Source organism: Citrus clementina, unplaced genomic scaffold (genome assembly GCF_000493195.1).
Source record: "Citrus clementina cultivar Clemenules unplaced genomic scaffold, Citrus_clementina_v1.0 scaffold_9, whole genome shotgun sequence".
Classification (NCBI taxonomy): Eukaryota; Viridiplantae; Streptophyta; class Magnoliopsida; order Sapindales; family Rutaceae; genus Citrus; species Citrus x clementina.
In genome coordinates, this window is record NW_006261964.1 from 29,390,857 (window position 1) to 29,414,846 (window position 23,990).

At 35.2% G+C, this 23,990-nt stretch overlaps 4 protein-coding genes across 4 annotated transcripts; all 4 read left to right on the forward strand.

Annotated features, from left to right (window-relative positions):
* Positions 1–2,016: 2,016 nt before the first annotated feature.
* Positions 2,017–4,561, forward strand: LOC18032155 (scarecrow-like protein 8). Its single transcript, XM_006421934.2, has one exon. It carries the CDS (start codon positions 2,326–2,328, stop codon positions 4,303–4,305), a length of 1,980 nt encoding a protein of 659 aa, XP_006421997.1. The 5' UTR covers positions 2,017–2,325; the 3' UTR covers positions 4,306–4,561.
* Positions 4,562–8,425: 3,864 nt separating this feature from the next.
* On the forward strand, positions 8,426–10,759 carry LOC18032533. Its single transcript, XM_006421935.2, has 5 exons — positions 8,426–8,528; positions 9,225–9,316; positions 9,465–9,923; positions 10,014–10,057; positions 10,185–10,759. The coding sequence occupies exons 2-5, from the start codon at positions 9,259–9,261 to the stop codon at positions 10,374–10,376; spliced, it is 753 nt and encodes a 250-aa protein (XP_006421998.1). The 5' UTR covers positions 8,426–8,528; positions 9,225–9,258; the 3' UTR covers positions 10,377–10,759.
* Positions 10,760–11,111: 352 nt separating this feature from the next.
* LOC18032686 (proline--tRNA ligase, chloroplastic/mitochondrial) lies at positions 11,112–16,070 on the forward strand. Its single transcript, XM_006421936.2, has 11 exons — positions 11,112–11,729; positions 11,809–11,865; positions 12,542–12,652; positions 12,830–12,916; positions 13,004–13,117; positions 13,204–13,410; positions 13,565–13,702; positions 14,229–14,390; positions 14,812–15,011; positions 15,388–15,471; positions 15,580–16,070. The coding sequence occupies exons 1-11, from the start codon at positions 11,355–11,357 to the stop codon at positions 15,719–15,721; spliced, it is 1,677 nt and encodes a 558-aa protein (XP_006421999.1). The 5' UTR covers positions 11,112–11,354; the 3' UTR covers positions 15,722–16,070.
* An 871-nt stretch (positions 16,071–16,941) lies between these two features.
* LOC18032779 (ubiquitin-NEDD8-like protein RUB2) lies at positions 16,942–20,253 on the forward strand. The gene is made up of 4 exons (XM_006421937.2): positions 16,942–17,263; positions 17,931–18,166; positions 19,146–19,405; positions 19,898–20,253. The coding sequence occupies exons 2-4, from the start codon at positions 18,074–18,076 to the stop codon at positions 20,007–20,009; spliced, it is 465 nt and encodes a 154-aa protein (XP_006422000.1). The 5' UTR covers positions 16,942–17,263; positions 17,931–18,073; the 3' UTR covers positions 20,010–20,253.
* The last annotated feature ends 3,737 nt before the right edge of the window (positions 20,254–23,990 follow it).

Below are 23,990 nucleotides of genomic sequence, written 5' to 3' on the forward strand. Positions count from 1 at the left end.
CATGTGGAGCTTTGAAAGAAGTTAATTAATTATCTTTAATGGTAGCAGTTAAAGATATTTTAATTGAGAATTTTTTTTAAAAAATTTGAGTGAGCTAGGTCAAGGTCTTTAATTACATGACTGCATGACTCGATACATTTGCCCAAAAATATTATAATTCAGTCAACAACTCTTTTTTTTTAAAAAGATCAAATAATATATTCATGCATGACACAAATGAGAAGGATATAAAAACTCAACACATTTTTCTCATGTACGGCAGGCATTTATACAATAATCTTCATTCTCCTCTTTGCATTTTTCTCACGTAATGAAAACTTGTCACCCCTTCTTTCATTTGGCACATGCATATTGATCTTAAATTCTCCTAGAGTTAATATACAAAGTAATAATCAATCTGATTTGTGAAACCATCGACTAAGTAGAAGGACTCAGACAAATTTAAGGGCCACAAATTAGGATAATGTATTATAGAAGAAATTGTTGGCCACAAAATCCATTAAATGAAACTAGTAGCTACAAATCCAAGCTACGTATTTGTACATGACGATTCTACCTTCAAATGGCAAAGTTGTCCTGTGAAAATGAAATTACTCTCGAGGAATTTAACTTTATAACTTGAGGCAACAAAATATATTTACTTTTCTAAGCAGAAACTTATGTTACAACCCCTTCATTTATTTTTCGTTCGGTATGTCGGAGCCGAATCTTTTAATGGCGAGGGTTAAGGCCAGCGTTGCCAACTTTCTGGTTTGAAAATTGAAATTCTGTAGTAAGGCATAAAGTTGGAAACCGACACGCGTACGCTACCCACCTACACGTGCACGTGTTAATCCGGGGGATCAACCGGGTGTCGTCTGTTAGGAGTTAGGACAAAAGCCCAGGGTACTGGAATTTCGAATCCGCGAAACCAGTTGCGGGACTTCTCATATTACGGAGCTGTTATAGTTAGTTACGTGAATGCTTGCTGCCTTGTTTACACGTGTACTAAGCGTCGCTTTACGAAGCGTTTCTGGATTGCACTCCCCCCGGGTTCTTGTCGTTAGCCTTTTAGAATAGTTCGTAACTGTCCCGTCAGATGATCACTGCCGAAAACAGAGCGTTTCATTGACACAAGTTAAAATTCTTCTCCCACGTCCTTGTTCAGAGAGTGTACATTCACGCACATTTTTTTGCATCTATTTCATTTTTTTATTCGTAATATCAAAATGCTTTTGCTGTCTTCCACTAGAAAAATGATAGTTTAACTAACTATCTATTATCCCCCCAGATTTAATGTTAATGGAAGATATTTGTAAGTTTTTTTTTTAAAAATTTTAAATAGAAGGTAAAACATATATTTATTCAGTAATGATATAACCCAAATTAACAAAGATACAAAATTTGATTCTCAACTTATGCCACTTATAACAATATTTTTCTTATCATTTCATGTATTTTATAGCAATTTGTATGAAAGAAATATTGTAAGTTATAGTGATACAGAAATATTTGTTAATAAGGATGATATTTTATCTCGATATTATAAATATTATGAAGGAGAATAAGTTTTTAATAAAAATACAAATTCATAACCCAATAATGAAAGATATTTTTTGACCATTTAGCCACTAATTTGGGATATATTAATATTATATTATTATTTATTTAACAAAAGATCAAAATTCAATCTCAATTTAGTATCACAGTGTTGTTGCTTTTAAAAAATGTATAACATTTTATAAATATGATTTAAATAATAATTTTGATAATAAATAATTTTAAAAAAATAATAATGAGCTAAAATCACATAAAATTTCATACTATAATTATAAATATTTATTAAATAATTTAAAGTCCACTACTTAATAATAATTCCAAACAAATCATTAATAAACTAGACAAAGAATACCTCGTTAGTCTCTACATTTTGATTAGTTGGTATTTCCACGCGCGTAAATGAGATGTGGACGTAAATTTAACCGACAAAGATAAGCTATAAATGTTTATTGCAACTGATTCCGCATCGGCAAAATCTAATCAGCGTTTCAAAGTTTGAAAATATCAGCAAAAAACCGAAACTCACAAGCAATCCAACGGCTCAACTCGAAAGGCACACATACACCCGCACCAGCACACAAAATCTCACCACCCACGTATTTAAAAAAGAATAAAAAAGATCACAACTAGAACAAAGAAAAAGAAAATGGCCATGTATCGCTAAGCACAAGTTGTAAACTTGTATCCTCTCTCTATCTCTCTCTTCCCCTCATACCCGCTCTCCCTTATATTCATTCTCATTCATTCATTAGTTCTTCTTCATCAAGAAGCAATCAAAGAAACAAAATGTCGTCTGGATTCCCGGGCGGCGGCGGCGGCGGCCCGGACTTGTATTCGGGACTTGCGGCCGGTGGTAGATCCATTACCATGAACGGTAACCAATTATCGCATCAACCCTCGTATAGATCATCGCAGCTCCCGGGAATTTTCATGGACCAAATGACGTCGTCGCCTCAGATCGCCAACCGAAACCTCATCGGCAAGCGAACCTTCAACGATTACCAAATTACCCATCACCACCACCAACAACAGCAACAATTATTCCAACAAAATCACATCAACCCAGCCATGAACAGCCTTTTTCTCCGTTCCGTTAAACCCAGAACGTATCAAAATTTGTCTCCTATTTCCCCCTTAGATTTCTCCCCTAACAACATCAACAACAACAACAATAACGTCCTCCCCCCAGATTTACAGCAGTCGTTACCGTTGTCTCACCGTTATAACTTGCCGCTCCTTCAACAACAACTGCAGCAGCAGCAGCAACCAAGGCTGTATCAGCAGCATCAGCAGCAGCAACATGTAGCACTCGTTTCCAACACGATACCGTACGTGGATAACAACAATACGGTACCGTCTTATAATAACAGGGTTCAGGTTCAAGGACAGGAATCAGAGAAGAAGATGCTGAATCGTCTGCAGGAACTGGAGAAACAGTTGTTAGACGATGAGGAGGAAGGCGATGACGTGTCAGTTATAACGAATACAAACAGCGAGTGGTCAGAAACCATACAAAATCTCATAACTTTCAGTCCGAAACAGACGGTCTCGTCGATACGTCCGCTCGCCCCATCACCTACTACGTCGTCGTCGTCGTGCTCATCGTCATCGGTGGCTTCGCCGGCTACGAGCTGTTCGAAACAGACGGTTATCGAAGCAGCAACGGCGGTTTCGGAGGGAAAATACGACGTCGCCTCCGAGATCTTGACGCGGCTGAGCCAGGCGACGAATTCGAAAGGGAATTCGGAACAGAGGTTGATGGAGCACATGTGTTCAGCGTTGAAGTCGCGCGTGAACCCACACGAGAACCCGCCGCCTGTCGCTGAGTTGTTCGGCAAAGAACACGCCGAGTCGACTCAGTTGCTTTACGATTTCTCCCCGTGTTTCAGCCTGGGCTTCATGGCTGCTAATCTCGCCATTCTTGAAGCTACAATGGAGCAAACAACAGGTAACACAATTGGCAGCAATAAGATTCATGTTATTGATTTCGATATCGGCCAAGGCGGACAGTACATGAATCTCTTCCACGCGCTCTCCGCGCGTCTAAACGGGAAACCCGCAATCGTTAAAGTCACAGCCGTGGCTGATGGTACTGCCAGTGAAGAGAAACTGAAGGCCGTTCGTGATAAGCTGAGTCAAGTTGCGGAACGTGTTGGAGTTTGTCTGCGTTTCAACGTAGCAATCTGTTTGAAATTCGATGATCTGAGTCGCGACTCACTGGGTTGCGAGCCGGATGAAACACTAGCTGTGAATTTCGCTTTCAAGCTATTTCGAATGCCGGACGAGAGCGTGTCAACGGAGAATCCGAGGGACGAGCTGCTCCGGCGTGTAAAGGGGTTGTCACCGAGTGTGGTAACGTTGGTGGAGCAAGAAACGAACACAAATACGGCGCCGTTCATGGCGCGCGTCAACGAGGCGTGTGCATATTACGGAGCGTTGTTTGACTCGATCGAGTCGACCGTGCTGAGAGACCACTCGGACCGAGTCAAAGTCGAGGAAGGGCTGAGTCGTAAATTGGCTAACTCGGTTGCTTGTGAAGGCAGGGACCGTGTGGAGAGATGCGAGGTGTTTGGCAAGTGGCGAGCCCGCATGAGGATGGCTGGGTTCGAGTTGAAGCCAATGAGTCAAATCATTGCCGAGTCAATGCGGACTCGACTGAGTTCCGGGAACCGAGTGAACCCGGGGTTCACCGTCAAAGAAGAAAACGGCGGCATTTGCTTTGGCTGGATGGGTCGAACTCTCACCGTCGTATCTGCCTGGCGTTGAATTCACTCTCTCTCTCTTTTTAATTTAATATTATTAATTGTTATTATATTTTCGAACGTTTTCCTGAGAAAATGGAAAGGGAAAGGAAAAAAAAGAGGCCCACTAAAGGAAATAATAATAAAGGAGTAGCGTTTTGTATTTGAGGGACTTTTTTTTTTGCATTTAATTTTTTATTTTATTTTTAGTTATTAGAACTATTTGCACGTATGTATGTGCGCGAGTGCGATTTGTCTGTCAATGAAGTATTGTTTGGTAATGTCATGGTATGCGCACACACATTTGCCAACAACAGAGGGCTCCACTGATCAGATTATTTCCTTTGTTATTGTATGCGGCGTTCGTTTCGGTGATTTAATTCTCCTGATACACACGTGTGGGTATTCGACTGGTTCGTGGCGGCGACGGAGGGGATGGGATTGGGGTTTCGCGCGTGCATGTTCAGATGTTGGTTAATTTCGTTCACCAAACAAATAAATAATTTTCGAATCACATCGGATGTATGTGTTTTCACTTTCCAGCCCACGCAAATTGGTGGGTGCTTATCTCAGCTTATTTATTGCAAAGCCAACATTGAACAGAATGAACATTAAATGTCAATATTTGGATTTTTCAATTAAAATGCACTTTTCCAAATATAGCATTTCAATATTTTCTTCCCAAATATTGTAGTGCTGCCATTAATCCATTACAATTAGATGATTAATTTTATAACTTGTTAAATCATTTATTTAGTCTACTAAGTTATTCAATTGATGATTAGAATATTGTTAAGAGTTAAGTATTATTATTATTTTTTTTGGGGGGGGGGGGGGGGGAACAAAACTAAAATAAATAAATTCTTCGAGGCTAAAAAAATTATAATTATGTTTAACATACAAGCTTGCTGCATGACAAGAACATTTTTTGGATAAGACATTTTCAGTGAGGTTAACATGTAACTATATCTTTTGTTTTAAAACCTAAAATGCATGGGAAATTATTTCATAATGCCCCCTCAAAACTCTAAACCCTTGGCCTACCTTCTTTATCTAAAATCTAAAACAGTATAAAGGGGGGGAAAAAGAAAAGAAAATGAGCTCTTTTTAGCTAAGATGCTAATAGCCTCAACTAGTCTTTTCCATCATAATTAATTTGATCTGTCTAAAATTTAGCAAATCTTATTGGCACAAAACACTGCCTTCTTCTTCAATCTTTTTCCAAACATCAATTTGCTTACCAACTAATGAAAAGAGAAATATATTAATACCATCACTTCCTTGTAAGTTTTGGCATATTTATTCCATTGTCAATGCAGTATCCACATCCTTCACATATTTTACTCAAGAAAAATATTAAAGTCTTAGGGCAAAGGGTCTAAAAGAAACATAAATGCACAATAACAATAAGGATGGAGATGGAAACTGGTTCATCATAATTGCGTATGGCAAAGAGTTATTGTGAGAAACCTGCAACTAATAAATAGATAAAGTACAAATGCAAGGCTTTGAGAGTAGTGTTGGATATTCTGCATATAGAAATGTCTTAATTGAAAATTTTAAAGTATGGAAACCATCGATAAAATGTATAAACTGTGTGGTTTAAACGTTTTAAGTTTTAAGTTTTTAAAATTTCATAATTTTAAAATTTTTTCAGACTTTTCCTGTACTTTAAGATCTCGAATTAGGAAACTACTAATTATGCATATACTCAATATGATCAACAATAATCTAATGAAAAAAAAAGAGTGTTCTAATAAATAAAAGTACCTAAATTTTTCAATAATATTTATCAAAAGTGACTACAAAGGTGAATTAAAAATTGAATGAGTTTATCAACCATAGAGAAGTGTGAGAGAGATTGATTAAAAAAATTTACTATTCATCCAACAAGGAGAAAGATCGATCAATAATGAGCAAAAAAGGGGGAGAGAGTGCTGGGATTTGATGGGTGGAATAATAGATTGAGATTTACCCAACCATGTCTCCTAAAAGCAAGATAAGAAACCTCAAGTCATAACTAAAAAGATCATAGATTATGGTAAAGTTTAGGCCCTTTTTTTTTCACTGTTTCTTTCTGTTTATATTGTTATGGGGTAATGAAAAAGAGATGATAAGATCTATTTGATGTAATTCTAATTTATTCGTGTGCACATTATTCATTGGCGGAGATGTCATTTGTAGATATAATTTTGTTGAGCAATTTTTCACTTTTGTTCTTTGGTATGAGTAGGCCCCTTTTAATCGAATATTACATTTTCAAATGTATTACATGTACGATAATTTGTGAAAATTATAAGATAAAATGTTGTTATTTCTGTAAACAAATATTAGAAGAAAAAAAAATTTATTGTTGCACGTAGATAAATAAATGAAGTTCATGGACAGGAATTTAAGAATGGAAACGAAGTTACCAATGGGCCTTTGGTCCAGTGGGAGAGTCCTTGCACTTAGAATAACGAGTGCAAGTGTTCGAGCCTCCATAAAAGTATTTATGGGGCTTATTTACAATCCTTCCTTAATTATCACATAATTGAGTGGAACCAATCTATTCCTCACAAAATGTGAGTAGAGTGGACAACCCTTGAATATTTGAGAGAGTTTGAAGAATTTGGGCAGCGCTTCAGAGGAGTACATGCCACGATGAAGGTCCCAATTATAGAATCTGTGTGTAAATATTAATTGTAATACCTACAATCCTATATAAACAGTATTCAAAAAAACAAAAAAAAGAATGGAAACGAAGTCATGGCCTGCGCAGTCAATTTCAATTTCTGCTCATAAATGTGATGTCGGCCTTTGCTTTTTTAAAAAAAAATTTTTTTATTGCACATTGCGAATATGTGACGACGAATAATACGTTTTGTTTCAAATGAAAGCTCACATGATTTCGTCTGAATCTCATTAATTAAGAAGAGAAAAACAAGACACATATTTTTTGTTTAGTAAAAATCTAATTTTAGATTCTTCATACACACACGATCGAATTAAGCTTGGTGCGGAAAGCATGAAATGAACATTCTTATTATTATGCATGGGGGGTGCAATTATGAATTATGAATCAAAACCCATAAAAACGATGTAATTAATAAAAAAAAAATCAAAATTCTAACCAGATATGAACTTATGATAGGTGGTTATTTGATTAATTCTTAATCTAAAGGTTTACGCGCCAGATTTAAGCAATAATCTAGTAGATTAGTTAACTAATGACCCTTTTAATTTGCAAAATGTGGACTTGCTGGCCAGCTGGCTCCAATTTTGATATATTTTTTTTTTATCGACCCTTTAAGTCTAAGATTCTGCCAAAATTTTCTTTCATGTGAACCAACCAAAAGTTGCCGCAGCAAGATAGTTGTTGGTGAATGGTGATTAACGTGTGGGTAACTACAATGATCAAACACCACAACTTACGAATATAAAAAAAAATCTAGTTATTTGGATCTTACCCAACTCAAAATCAATTTTAATTTTTTTTTTCTGGTTAGTCTTACAGGCCATTGAGTCAACGTGGTACGTGTCCCATTACTGTTTGCGATGATTGTTTCAACTCTCAACTTCATACTTAAAATACATATAAAAAAAGTGTTATTCACATGCAAATATTAATTGACAATTATTATTATTATTATTCAACTTTGTACTATTTTAATTGAAAAACATAGTAGTGGGTATTGGATAGATTGACAAAATTTGGTATGGTAATGCAAAAAGTTGCAAGTTCAATTTTGACTCTCACAGTGAAGAGGAGGTTATCGCCACTGATTATTATTATTAGAGTGATGATACAATCATAAATTCTTATTTAAACTTATCTTGTACTAATTGATGTGACATTAATTCATTGATTGGATAAAAATATAAAATAATATAAATAAATCATGTAGGGTAAAATATATTTAATTCAACCAATTTTATATTATATAAGAATTTATTTCTTTATCATTACTCTTATTATTATTATATTTGAAGTTACAAAACAATTTACAAAGCAATAGATTCTAAGTTTACGGCTGAAAACGAGAATGGCATTCTTGTGATTGTGTGTTCAACAGAGGGGCATTGACGTAAAAGAAAGATAATGTTACCGTTGGAACCCCATTTGCGCTCTATAAAGACGAGCGAAACGCAACGAAGAACCATTTTCGAAATTTGTGAATAAGACTGAAATTTTTACTGGAAACGCCGAGAAAATCGATCGAGAATCGAAGCAATCAAATCAAGATTTGCCCGTTAAAACCCCTTCTGGTGAGTGTTCTTCTATTCAATCCCTAATTTTCTAGTTCTATTGTTTTTAGTTATTCCTGGTTTCAATTTTTGTGGAAAAATTAGTTATGATTTAGAATTTAACTGTAAATTTGAAGATTCTGTTGGTCTAAGGTTCAAGAAAGTCTCTTTACATCACCAATGGGTTTTGATTTGAAGTCCCTTTTCTTTCTTTTCTTCTTTTTTAGGTTACCTCTCGGGAAACAAACTAGGGTTTGTTATATAACTAAAGAAATTTGTGGGTCATTTTGAAAATCTCTTTCCAGGGATCAGTGAGTAGACATAAAATGTCTTGATTATGCAGCCATGTAATGTTGTTTGAAATGAGATGCATTAAAGTAAGAAATGATTTCATTAGCAAGTCATATTTTTTGGGGAACAAAACGATTAGATTTTTATTTTAATTAATTTTTGCAATTAGCGCATGGTTTCTGCAATCTATAAACATGTATGTGGGCTGCCTTTGTTAATTTTTTCTTCAGAGGGAATTTAGAGAGAGAGAGTTGATTGTATGCAAAACTACTTTGCATTTTCTGAATTCCCCTCGTCTGTTGTTTTTCTTGAGGGTTTGAGTTCCATTTATTGTTTCTTAGGTTCTTTTTCCTTTTGTCGATTTGCTGCTTTTAGTCATAAGTTCTTCTGTTAAGTTTTGTTATGTAACTGTTTTCATCTCTGCAGATTGTTCGTCTGAATTTCCATAGAAACATAGTCAATGGCTTCACAGCTTGGTGGCTTGATCCGTGATCAGAATTTGAATGCTCACTTGAATGGTACTCCACTTGTTCTTTTCTGTTTAATGCTTAATTGACTTTTCATCGATTTTCAAGGATTTTGTTATAATTTCTGTTTAATATTCAATTGATTTTCAAGCATTTTGTGTTCAAGCCTCTTGGTCTGATTATCTCAATATCTGTATAGGAGCTTCTGCTGGTGGGGGCAAGAGCACCATCTCTAAAGTGCCTAAGAAAGGGGCGCTTGGCGGAAGGAAGCCTCTTGGTGATTTATCAAATTCTGTGAATCCCACTCCGAACCAGTCACTGAAAAAGCAGAATTCCAACGTTTTCTCTGACAACGTGATTGGTGCTTCTAAATCTAAAATCAAAATTGATGGAAGCAAAAAGAAAAGTTTCTCCAGAGCACCTGAGAAACTGCAGACCAGTGGCAGAAAAGCGCTTTCCGACATTTCAAATTCAGGGAAATCACATCTGCATGAGGCACCAAAGAAGAATATGAATCCGAAATTGAGTGTTTTGACTGAGGAAGATCTCAGTGCTATTGCAGAGGAAGGGTATCTACACAATCATCAAGAATGTATCAAAGCCCAGACTAAATCTATGGACATCGATGAACTTTTGAGGACAGTGGGACTGGATAAAGGTAAACGAAGTTGGTTAGTAGTATTTCAAAAGTCTATTGTGTGTGTAGCCTTGCCACTGAATTTTGTTTGTTTGTTTGTTCGTTTCTAAGGTTTTCCCAAGCAGGCAGAGCCTCCACAGTTGAGTAAAGTGATGGTCAGTTTGCAACTTTTTCCCTCCTTTTTTGCAAGTCTTCATTTCATTTTGGTTTCTTCTATATTGCTTTATATTTCTATGGCTCTAGGATTGTCCAAATACATGCTTTTGTTTCCTTCTGTTTCAGCCTGCAAGTCCTCCAAGATACTTGGAATTGGAAGAGCTGCCAGAGGACCAGCTTGATCTCTCTCCTTGGAAATATGATCAGTTCAGTGATCTCGATTCCCCACCTCGATGCGCATCTCCAAAATCACCAAATCATTATATGCTATGGAAGGATCATGACGAGGCCAATTTCAGATTGATAGAATCACCATGATTGCCCAAGTCACTGGTATCAATGCTTGGTTACATGGCATCATGATATAACTTTTGTGTTGGGATCAAAGTTTGAAGTTGCTATAGGTGACGGCAGTTCTTTTGCTACTGGGTGACCTTAATACCACATTAGTGTTGGTTCTGGACATGGGAGCTTCTTCAGTACATCCTTTACTATGTTAGAAGGCAGTAACGTGGCAGCAACTATGCTGCAAAATTTGTTAGTTCTCATGCTGTTTTTAACTGGGTGTAGTAGTTTACTTTGTGATGGGATGACAACCATTGCTCTTAGCTCAACTTTATTTTTTGGCACTCAGACGACTCTGGTTTTGTTTCTGTGCCCATGCTGTAGTCATTATCATATGAACAGCGACTTCAAACCAACCAAACTAGTCATTTCAGCAATTACATGGTGTAATTTCTTTTAATCATGACTGTTGCGCTTAGGAGTTGGGACTTTTGGAAACGCAACTACTAACATGTTTTTGCTAATACACAATCGTACTTGCTAATACTTAATATTTCTTTTTTCAGAATAAACTTATTTAGTGATAAAATTTCATGCTTTGTTTACGAGCAATTCTAGTAAAATTTCATGCTCCTGTTGTTATCTGAAAATACTCCAAAAAAACTGCGCGTCGTATTCTTAATTCAAAGTTATTTTTCCTACATTTGTTTGTCTACGCTTTTTGAGGTTGAAGTTGAAAAGGCTATCGGTCCATCAGCCAATGATACTAGGCCCAAAAGTAAAAGCCCATTGGACACAGGGTAGAAAAAAACGATACTAGGCCCAACAGCAAAATATTGATCCCCCGTGGACATACCGAGTAACTATTACGATTTACGACGCACGGTGTAAATAACCTCGCCAGAGATTCCGAAACCAGAACCTCATCTCCTAAATCCTCGACTGTTAGTAGTTATTGTTACTAAGACGCGGCACCAGTCTCCACCATTTCACTCGAAACGACAATAGGAAATGGTATCGGCTTTAAGACTCCCCTCCTTACATCTCACTAATCTCTTCTCCTCCTCTCCCTGTATCTCCCGCCGGTCTTCGGCGATTCTACGGCGTCACCATCGCCTTCGGCCTCCGCCGACTCTGACTGCTGGATTCTCCGCTCAGAGCGCGGCGTCTAGTCCGCCGGAAACCGATGACAAAGTCGTGGAAATCGAGAAGAACCGAGCGAGTCAAGACCGAGGCAACCGGGAACGAGTCATCACGCCAAGGTCGCAGGACTTCAATGCTTGGTACCTCGATGTTATTTCCAACGCGGAGCTTGCTGATTACGGTCCGGTCCGTGGGACCATGGTTATTAGGCCTTACGGATACGCTATTTGGGAGGCAATTCAGGTATTTCGATCGCTCATTTTGTAGTAGAATATGAACTGCATTTGAATTATATTTTTATTTAAAGAAAATAATTTTGCAGGATTATTTGAATGTAAAGTTCAAGGAGACAGGGCACAGTAACATGTACTTCCCACAGGTATGGTTCTAGATTCTCTGTATGGTAGCTGAGAAAGTGTGAAAAAGGATTTTGAAGTGGTTATTACATGCGTGAGAAGCTACTCTATGCTCATAATGTTAATTGGTTTTACTGTATGAGTTACTTTCAGTGCTAAAATATACGAGATGTAAAGAAGATAGATGGGGTTTGATGTTCTGTAAACAAAGTTGTGAGTATTGAGTTCATTTTGTTTAGGAAAGATAGCCTAGCCTCTGCTGAGTCCTTTGCCTCATTTTTCAGTTATTGAACAAATTTTGAGTGTTGATCCTTGGAGATCTGTTGTCTAAAGTCTGTTAATGATGGTGAATTAAGAAATATTGCTTCATGTTTTGGTTGCGTCATTTGTATCACACAGTTTATGTCACTAGGGAAAGGGGAACATCTGATGACCCACCATGCATGAAAAATAAAGAATCACAAAGAATCTTCCAACAACTGGATCTCCAGAGACTGGAGAAGATTTATTTGATTTTTTTTTTGGTACCAATTTCATTTTTCTTTTTGTGGTGATAATAAGAGGTGAGGTTTCTGATTATTTTTATCTGCATTATGATGTTTCTTGTGTCCCTTAAAAGTGTTTAATTTGTCAAATTCCTGTTACATATTAATATTTTAGGCTGATTTGTGAAATTTGGCTATTTACTCATCGCTGCAGTTTATACCATACTCCTTCATCGAGAAAGAAGCCAGCCATGTTGAGGGATTCAGTCCAGAATTGGCTCTTGTAACTATTGGAGGTGGAAAGGAACTAGAAGAAAAACTTGTGGTACATATATTCCTCAGAAAATACTGTCATTTACTTTTCTCTGTCTGGATATTATAAGCATGTTTGTTTATTTAGTTTGAATTAATATCTGAACTGATGTACTTGCTGGTTTATGTTTGTTTAAAACTATGACCTGAGTTTTGGCTTTGATTGTTGCACTTCCTGAGGCTGTAACAGGTTCGACCTACAAGTGAAACAATTGTAAATCACATGTTTACTCAGTGGATTCATAGTTATCGCGATCTTCCTCTCCTGGTTAACCAGGTACTACTATGTCAGACACTTGAAATAATCCATAGTTATTCGTGTTAATATCTCACTGCATTCTTTTCTCCATACAATTTGGTCCAGTGGGCAAATGTCACACGATGGGAGATGCGCACAAAACCATTTGTGAGAACCCTTGAATTTCTATGGCAGGAGGGCCATACTGCTCATGCCACTCCAGAAGAGGCAGAAAAAGAGGTTTGTGGTTCACTTGCACCTTGACCATTCCTATTGTCGCAATTGGTTGATGTCTCATTTGATGTTTTCGTGATGCTTGAGTGCAGGCAATGCAGATGATTGATATTTACACAAAGTTTGCTTATGAGCATACTGCAATACCCGTTATTGCTGGTCGAAAATCGAAAGTGGAAACTTTTGCTGGTGCTTCAAGGACCTACACCATAGAGGCTATGATGGGTGATAAGAGGGCATTGCAGGCTGGTACAAGCCACAACCTTGGGCAGAACTTCTCACTTGCCTTTGGAACACAGGTAAATGCATGCTACCAGATAGTTCTTTTTTCATACCTGTTGTAATCCAAGTTGTATTGTTGTTTCTTTCCATTGGTTAGTTATAGTTGTTATATGCATATATTTAATGTCCACCAGTGAGAGCAAGAAACTGACAAAATGTGCACTTATACAGTTCACTGATGAAAATGGACAAAGACAACATGTGTGGCAGACATCATGGGCCATCAGTACTCGGTTTGTTGGTGGTATCATCATGACCCATGGAGATGACACCGGGTTGATGCTTCCCCCAAGGATTGCGCCAATACAGGTATTCTTTTTGTTCTTGTACTTATGTTATAATTTATAAGTACAGTTGCCAACTGTTTAATTTTTTGGCATCTGTGAATATGTATCTCAATTAAACTGTAGATACTTTTGGGGAAATGAGACTTATCATTACTCTTTGACCCTGCATGTTTTCTCTCTCTCTCACTCTCTCTCTAAAGCCAACTACAGCGAATCTTGGAAGGCAGCAATTCCAAATTTACATGTTTTAGGGAAATTTGATTGTTGGACAAACAGAAGAATTACCTGTGGTCATCTGTCTATTATTTGCCACTGAATTTTGGGATTTCAGTTATGTCATTGCCTAATGGTGAACTGCTTAACATGTCTTTGAACATACTGAAGTTTAGATTTCATGGATACATTATAATGTCAAGAATTTTGAATTTAAATGATGGAAGTAATGTATTTTGTTGGATCTGGAGATAATTATTATAATGTCTTTTAATTTCCCTACTCATGATGGTTATAATAATTGTTTCTTTATCTTTTGCATTGGTTGCTTCCAGGTGGTGATTGTACCAATCTGGAAGAAGGCTGATGAGAAAACAGGAGTTCTCAGTGCTGCACTGTCAGCAAAAGAAGTTTTGCAGAAGTCAGGGATTAGAGTTAAACTTGATGACTCAGATCAAAGAACCCCAGGGTGGAAGTTTAATTTCTGGGAAATGAAGGTATTCTTTGAATTCTTGAAGATCAAACATATTGTAGTACTTAAAAAAAAGAATAGCCTATTCCTCTGTATCTCATACGGGTTTCATAATTCGGCGGTTAGTCCTTGAACCGAGTGTAGCAAACCTACAGAAATCGAAGAATCCACCACGAATTCTCGCTTCAAATTCAAATTATGTCATGCATGTTATAGATGGATATGTAAATAATCATAACTCTAAATCTTGGTAAGGAATCTCAACTGTATCGAAATGGTACCCATGTTTAGTAAGACCTTACCCAATGCTCTTATACCTGGTGTTTGTCTGCCTTATATGATATAGTTGTGATCCATATGTTGTCTAATGTCTTTTCTCTTAGATAAAATGGTGCTCAAAGATATTGTTTCGCTTGAATTGCCATAGTAATGGAATTTTCTTACAGGGAATCCCCTTGAGGATCGAAATTGGTCCTCGTGATGTTAGCAGTGGAAGTGTGGTCATATCTAGGAGAGATGTCCCTGGAAAACAAGGGAAAGTTTTTGGAATATCTATGGAACCTTCAATTTTAGAAGCTTATGTGAAAGACAAGTTGGATGAGATCCAGTCAGCTCTTCTGGAAAGGGCTACATCATTTCGGGATAGGTGCGTTCTTTTAGTCTATCGTTTTTTACAAATCTCTATAAGCTAAGTGCAATGTTAAATCATGTGTAAATTGTTTGAGCTCTACTTCCTATTGCAATAATGTTCTCTTTTCTTTTTCTTATTGAATCAGTGTAAATGTCTAATTATATGACAAGTAGTGGTAAATGACAATGCGAATCTTTTTTTATGACTAGATGAGCAAAATAAATGTTGATCTAGTTGAGGCGAGATAGAAGAATTCAACAAGGGCTCGTGTAGCATTTTTATTGGATAACTAAAGATAAATCAGATAATGGACAAATGATAGCCCTATTCATGGGACTCTGTTGTTTCCATCCTGTTCCACGCTTCATTTTATTTTGGTTTTCTTTTGCAGTAACATTGTGGATGTGAGTTCTTATGAGGAACTTAAAGAAGCAATATCCATGGGTAAATGGGCAAGAGGTCCTTGGTCGGCGAGGTAAATCCATTGCTATGATTTTGACTTTGGTTGTCCATATGTGACATCATATTACTAAGATTAAGAATGTGCATTAAAAATGTAAAAAAACTCCAATTGTTGGTACAGTGATGCAGATGAACTAAAAGTGAAAGAAGAAACAGGGGCAACCATTAGGTGTTTCCCCTTCGAACAGCCGCAGGGGAATAAAACATGCTTCATGACAGGCAATCCGGCTCAGGAAGTTGCCCTTTTTGCAAAATCTTATTAAGTTTTCATCTTGCTCTGTCTTCAATCGTCTGAATGATAAAACTTTTTTCGCTACAGGTATCCGCCTTAAAAAGTTAAGGCTTTTTTTCTTTTTATTATACTAGAAGTACATAATTTTCATTAAATTGAGTGCAATGTAATTTATTGATTATTATAGATGGATGAAGCTTGTCAATTTTTTTTTATCATTTTTGTTTTCTCATTGAAGGTAAGTGTAATTAGAGTCTGACACAGTCAGTTATCTGGAGCAATTTGATTTAGATATTAATATAGGAGATTCCTCTTAAATACAAGGCTACTCTCAGTTCCTATCGGAACTTTTAAAAGCACTTATCAGTTTATATGGTTCACATTCTTTAGTTTTATTTAAGATTGAGTTTGTACAGTTATAACTTTTAAGATATAGCATTAAAGTGTTTGGTAACACTAATTGTTGTAGTTTGGGAGCTAAGTTAATTTGATGTTACACTTGTATGTGAAAAAATTATTATATTTTTACTAATTTTGTTAAAATTATTATTTAAAAATTATATTTACTATATATATTTACAGTTTTTTTTTTACAGCAGCGGTAACTTAAAAGTTACAACATCTCGATACCAAATAAGACTTTTGTCATTTTCAGTTTCATGCATTTGTCCTCCCTTGTTATCTGTTCATTTTTCTGATTGTTTGTCCATAATATATTGAAATGTAGAGTCAGAGAGACTAATCTTGTACTAGATATGTCTTCAGAAAAGAGAGGCTTTGGAAATTTCTTATGAACTTTCCTGTACTTTAGTACTTTCTTTAAAATTAAAATAAGAAATTCCTTATTTTGCTTTGAGCATGGCTTATGGTCTATAGATTTAATTATAATTAATTGCACCAAATATTTAGACTCATAATGAATGGCATTTGTATTTTATCGAGAAGTGATTCACAATTAATATACTGTGCTCGTTGTTGAGGTGTCTTTTGTAGAATAAATACAATTTATCCATTTCCAAAAAGTCAAAAGGCTAGATAGTGAAAAATTAGAGGAAATTTAGTGAAGGTAACAAGCTAATGAGAGATATTGAAACATTGGAGGACTAACAAAGGAAATTGCTGTATTCGATATTAGCAATTTGCTAAAAACTCCAATTGGCTCGGCTCATTATTATATTATAAAATTAATTATTTAATAGATAAATTAAGGACGCAGAATAATTGAAATCTCGTGGCATTATTTTTTGTTTCCCTTTTCCAAAACCTTCTTCCGTATTCGATTTTGACAAGTCACGAAATAGGAGACTCCTAACGAGGGCATTATTGTCAAAATGGCAAAAATAAACAAGGGTAGCGTCGACAAACAAAGAGAAGATTAGGCTCTGGAGGAGCAGGAGGCCCAGCCGGACGGTTAATTATCGTCGATAAAATGAAAGCCTTTATAAATAACTAAGCCGAAGGAGGAGGAGGGGGAGGAACAAAGACTTAGAAAAAGGAGAAGATCGTAATTTTACTCTACCCAGAGTTGAAAATCTTGAAACTCGGCGGCGATTTTGAGTTAAAGAAGAGGCAGGTAAATAATAATAATAATAATAATAATAATAAAAGATCGTAGCTTTTTTTATTTGTACGCTTTGTTTACAAGGTTTTCTGAAGAGAATAATTTTGCAAGCAGAAGCGACCGTTTGTATGTTTATCAAATCTGAGGAATCGTTGCTCTAATTTCGTGACTTCATCGATGACATCCCCTTGAATACGATGAAAGATAACATGGATGCTAATGGCATTGATGAATTTCAATATAAATTTCTTAATGGGCAATTTGAATTCGTGTTCTTGTGTTTACGTGATTGGATTTTATTGGTTGCGGATGATATATGCTGTCTCACAACTCAAGCTTTTTGGATGGTTATGAGGACTTTGCAAGGACGTCTACAAAACAACAGTTCATAGATAGATGTTAATTTTAGAACTTAGAAGCCAGTGATTAGAACAAATCATCTGAATATTTCATCTTGTTTGTCTGCTGTTATATTCTCTTGTTTATTTTGATGCAATGAAGCCCTGGTTCCTGGTGTTGGAAACCCACCTATTGAATTGAAGAAATAATGATCTGCCTCGCTTATGGAGGCATATGCTGGCAGATTTATAATTTATTAGCTGGACTAGCTGCTAATATTATATATCAACTTCTACTTTAAACTGGTTTCATTGCTGATCTGAATTCTATATTATTACAGGTTCCAGGGAAAAGATTTGGCTCTGGAGGTGGCACGGCATAGCCTTTTTAAATAAAGACACTGAGTTTCTTTCTTTTTCTGTCTTCAAAGCTTCACCTTTTTTTCTCAAAGAAGAAGAGTGGGGGAAAAGAAATCAGAGCAGTATGCAGATCTTTGTGAAGACTTTGACTGGGAAGACAATTACTCTTGAGGTTGAGAGCAGTGACACCATCGATAATGTTAAGGCTAAGATTCAGGTAATCTTTTATTTGATTCAAGATGTCTTTTTTGTTGTTAACAATGGTTTCTTGGTGTGAATATTTATCTGGGTATGTTTGTTTTGATGGAAAGACGAGGTTTGTTTGGGAAAGTTATTGACCTTTTGATACTAGGTTATGTGACAATCCGTTAGGGTTAGGGGTTGTGATAGAAATAGTGTTTGTGATTTGTTTTGGTGATTGAGCATCTCTTATTATTGATAACATAAAAATCTTTGTCCCATCTTGAGGTTAAATTGGCACTAGCATTTTTTTTTTAGGTTTAATTTTGATGAATTTCATTTATTGCGCCCTAAAAATTATGTTGGGGATGTTTCAAGATTTGATATTTCAGGGATATCTTCATTTAGCTATTTTATGAGATAGGTGTTGATTAATATTTTGCAATTTTCATGATATTCTCCATTCTTGATTAGCATGATTGTTGTAGAAAACAAATTAGTTTTCAGTTTTGTGGTACTGACAATAATTGGTTTACAAAATTGAATTCTAGACAATTTGTTTTAACTACCATACAATAGTAATCATAGAAGCAACTCCGTAGTGGTGATCGCATCTTTCGGTGTAGTCCAGGGTAGAAGTATATATTTAGCCTGTTACGGTTAGATTTCATATTCAGTTTATGATGTGCCTTATGTTAGGGGAGATTATAAATTGGGATTTATGATGTGCCTTCTATGATTACAATAGTAATCATAGAAGCAACTCCGTAGTGGTGATCGCATCTTTCGGTGTAGTCCAGGGTAGAAGTATATATTTAGTCTGTTACGGTTAGATTTCATATTCAGTTTATGATGTGCCTTATGTTAGGGGAGATTATAAATTGGGATTTGACTAGAAAGAATAATGAAAAAAAACTCTGGAAATAAGTCCAAATTCTGATTTCATTATGCACGGGCTCTGATTTTTTGAGTTAATCTATTCATGTTTAATCAACACTTGAATATGTCTTTTACAGGACAAGGAAGGCATTCCTCCGGATCAGCAGAGATTGATTTTTGCTGGGAAACAATTGGAAGATGGCCGTACTCTTGCTGATTATAACATTCAGAAGGAGTCAACACTTCACTTGGTCCTGAGGCTCAGGGGAGGAACTATGATCAAGGTGAAGACACTCACTGGCAAAGAAATTGAAATTGATATAGAGCCAACTGATACCATTGAACGAATAAAGGAAAGGGTGGAGGAAAAAGAAGGGATTCCTCCAGTGCAGCAAAGGTATCTAGTTAAATTCCTTATTCTTTTGTTTTTCAGTGACAAGTGATGCTAACTCCAGTGATTCCTTTGAGGAAGAGAGAGGAGAAAGAAAGGGGGAGGGGTGTGAGAAGAGCGGGGGAGAAAAAAAAAACACTTCAATGATTTCTGATTACATTGTGTATTCGCTGCACGTTGATTCTCTTGTCATGTGAAATAATAACTTTAATGAGCAGTACCCAGTAAGCTCAAGAATGAGCTCAAGTTAAGAGCTAGGGCATGCATCAGAATGCATCCACCGAAAAGATACTTTTTTGCAGTGTGTACTTGTGTTGATTTCAGTGGTTCATGTTTTGATAATATGTGTTGCTAGGAGTCGCAATCATGTTTCTATCCTTCCCTTAGCAAAGTTATAAAATTGGTTCTCTTTTTATCTGTACTGACAAGAATACAATTAAGTTGCTACTTCCGTTTAAACATTGTATAACTCAATTTCTCTTTTCGTACTTGTTGCAGGCTTATTTATGCTGGTAAGCAGCTTGCAGACGACAAGACAGCTCGCGACTACAACATTGAGGGTGGTTCTGTGCTTCATCTTGTTCTTGCACTGAGGGGCGGCGGTCTTTAAATGCTTCTTTTCGCATGAAGAGAATTCAGAATTCTACATTATGTAGGCTTTATTTGGCCACGGAACTTGATGAACTTGAATGAGTTTGAAAACAAAGAACATATTCTATTTCTTTGGACTAAACATTGTTGTTTCTTCTTTCTTTCGCTCGATATATTTTCCTGTCAGGCTTAGTAGTCTTTACTCGGTTTTTTTTTTTTTTGAATGACCATTCCCCGGAGAAGATCCAAGTTGATAATGGGAATTTTCTTTTTTAATGTACTGATACTCCAATGAGAAATTTAGTGAAAAGCTTTTAAATTCAAACAATTGTGTCATAGACTTGGGGGCTCTGTTTTCCCTTGTCTGAATTAATGTGAGTTGATGTAAAATATAAACAATGACCTAGTTTTTGGGCTTGATTGTTGCACCTACAATTGTCCTTGGTTGTGCACACTCACCAGTCCTAATATCATATTCATATATTTACTTATAATATTAAGGTAGTGTTCGATCAAAAAAAAAAAGATAGTGTGTGTGTGTTTTTTTTTAAATATAAAACCTGAATGAGTTTGAATAGATGTAAATGTGTGTATTTGAATAATTTGTTTGTATTTTCATTTAAAATTTGAATGAATTTGAATAGGTTTGAATTTATATATTTGAATGACATGTTTGTTTTTATTTTTTTGAATATCTTAGTATAAGTGTAGAATCATTTATTTTTTTAAAAAGAAAATATTTGAAATATGGTACTTTGATGTTATAATCTCATAAATATTAATAATATTTATATTTATTTGTTAAATAAATGATTTGATTAGTAAAAAACATCGAATGTAAATTTTAACAAAGCATGAAAAATTTTAAAAAATATATATATCTAACACGTATGTATAAAGTGATGGACCTATTATAAAAGACACTCACTTAAGTCTCATTATGTTTAAAATTCTCATTCACAAAAAAAAAAAGAAAATATGATAGTTGAATATGCTTAGAACAAAGAAAATGGATAAATAAAAAAAATTAAAAGGATAATTTATATATAGAAAATAAATGTATTTAATAGAGGTGCTAATAAAATAGAATATTAAAGTTTCATTTAAATATTTTGTCATTCACGTAAAAATCAAAATATTTAACTTTTTCCATTCATACCTAAATATCTTATGATCATATATAAATTATAAATAAATTAAATAAATTAAAAAATATAAAAATAATTAAAATTCAAACTTCAAATAAAAAAAAAAAACAAACGGCGTACATCTAGGGATGGCAATGGGCACCGCCCGCAGCGGGTTTGCCATTACCAAACCCAAACCCACACAAAATTTAAATTACCAAACCCACCAGCAACCCGCAGCGGGTTTTAATTTTTTTAAAAAAACCCACCCGCAGCAGGTTTTAACAATTACCAAACCCGCAATGGTATCCGGTGGATTTTTTTGCGGGTTTCCGTATTTGAAATCACAAATGTTTAATATATAAATTTATAATAATAACCTCAAATTCCATATAACATACTCAATTTTATATTTAAACAATGTAAATGAAAAATTAAAATTTCTACACCAATTCAACACAAATTCTCAAATTTAAGTATAAATTACACAAATCTATTTAAAAAGCACAAACTAGTATCTAAAAATAATAATTACATTCATATTATCATTTAAAACAAGCTCCAAGAGAAGATATTCATTTCATTCACCACCATAAGCACCCATCCAACACAATGCCTATAATAATAATTAAGATTAATATTTTCAAATACTAATTCGAAGGGAAATAACTTTAGTTTTCTTTAGTTTATGACTTTATAATAGGAGATGGGCCACATATACATATACACAACTTTGAGCCTTTGGCTATTTAGTAATTTGATTAATAATATTATTTTCTTTATACATTTTTAGATTTAAATTAAATTAAAAATATTTGGAAAAAATATTGCGGGTTTGGTGGATATTCATGCGGGTATCCACCGGATATAAGGTTAATACTAAACCCACCCGCATTCATGTGCGGGTTTTAATTTATAATACTAAACCCGCCCGCAACGGGTAAAATTACCCGCAACGGGCGGGTTTTGGCGGGTGGATTTGGACGAATTTGTGGGTTTACGGGTACAATTACCATCTCTACGTACATCAACTGGTACAGTAGGTAATTAAGAGCAATTTGACTATAAGATATTAATACTCCTTTTTCCCCTTTCCTGTGCGGTATATTTTTCCAACTCTTTGTGGAAAATATGTTGAATTGTAGAGCGTTTAATCTTGTGCTCAGACATGTCTGCAGAAAAAAAGGAGAAGCGTAGGAAATTTCTCATGAACTTTCCTTTTTTATTTAGTACTTTCTTTGCTTTATTAAATTACAAATTCTTCATTTTCTTTGGGGGAGTCCGCCTACCTCACGATAAATGTACGTTATAATCGTTTATTTTTGTTTTTTGTTTTGTGCTTCATTCAAATTCAAATCGAATTTGATCCTTTACTTTCACAATGGGAAACTGAACTGGATGGAATTAGCATATGAATTTGCTTCCCTTTTTCATGATTTTTTTTTCTTTAATATGGAAGAAATGATAATTAAAGAAAAACAAAGAAAAGTTTAAAATAAAATAAAGAAAGAAGAAGGAAAATAAAAACACACTAGAAGAGCAAAGGGCTAAGGGACATAAAATTAGGTGGAGTACACCTTTGAGTGGGTCCAGTTGGTGATGCTGATATCAATTGGCAAAGAGGAAAGAGAATCTTTTGACCTTTTTTTTTTCCCCTCATTTTTTTATTTATTTTGGGGTTAGTGGGGTCGCTCATCATCATGATGCCCGGGGCATGGTGGTGGTGGTGGCGGCGGTGGCGGTGGCGGTGATGGCGGCTTCAAGGTCACTGGGTGTGGAGGAAAGAAAGGAATCAAATTATGCATAGAATGTCTCACAATCACATTGCTTTGCCTTGTTTTTTAGGAATTACCGGAAATCCAACTTTGTGCTCAAAGCATAATTCCTTCCTGCCTTGGGATGCAAAAACTTTTTTGACAAGTGAAGAATAGACATGTCTCCTTCCTTCTTCTTCCTTTTTTTTTTTTTTTTTTTTTTTTGACCCTTTTCCTTTTTATATTACAATCGATTCATATTTACAATAAAAATTTACTCAAATAATCGATATTGAAAATTCTACTCCATCCACCCATATTAAAGTGAGAAAAAAAAAACTACTTTTAAAGTTAGAAGCGAATAGAATCCTAGCGTATGTTAAAACTCAAACCCATATTCTTAAATTTTAAGTATAAATTACTAAAGAATCATGAGATAATATAATTCAAACTATAGTATTACATTAAATTTTATGAAATATTAGGATCAGATAAATAATATTCTCACAGAAGAGAAATATTTCTTCCACTCGTATTTTGTAAGGAAAATAAATATAAATTAATTCCGTACAATTATGTTTAATTGAGAAATATTGAGTCCATATAGATTCGAACTACTGCCCTCACGCTTAGGAGGATAGTGGTTCACCACTTGGCCGAGTGACAACAAGTCTCCTTGGATAAATAGAATCTATACACAAAATTTTGTTTGTATACTTACGTGTATCTACGATTATTACTCTATAACATATAATCGATTTAAATGAAAAGTATACAGCGATTAACTTATGGGAAAAAATTACTTTGATTTGTAAACACCAATCCAAAAAGGGAAAAATGAAGCGGACGATGAATTTAGATCACACACATAACAGATGGTGAAAAGTTAAAAGAAAAGAAAATTAGTGGAAATTTGGTTCATTGCAGCGTGCGTGTTTTTTTTTTTTTTTTTTTTTTGGTATATGAAATTTTTGTCTATTTTCCAATTTAATTTTTTATTTTATTCAAACGAGGAATCTCTTCACACTGTATTTCGTTCCTTTTTTTAACATAAAATTCAAAAAATTTATCTATCAAAATAATATTATAATTTTTAATTAAAAAAACTCACATTCTTAC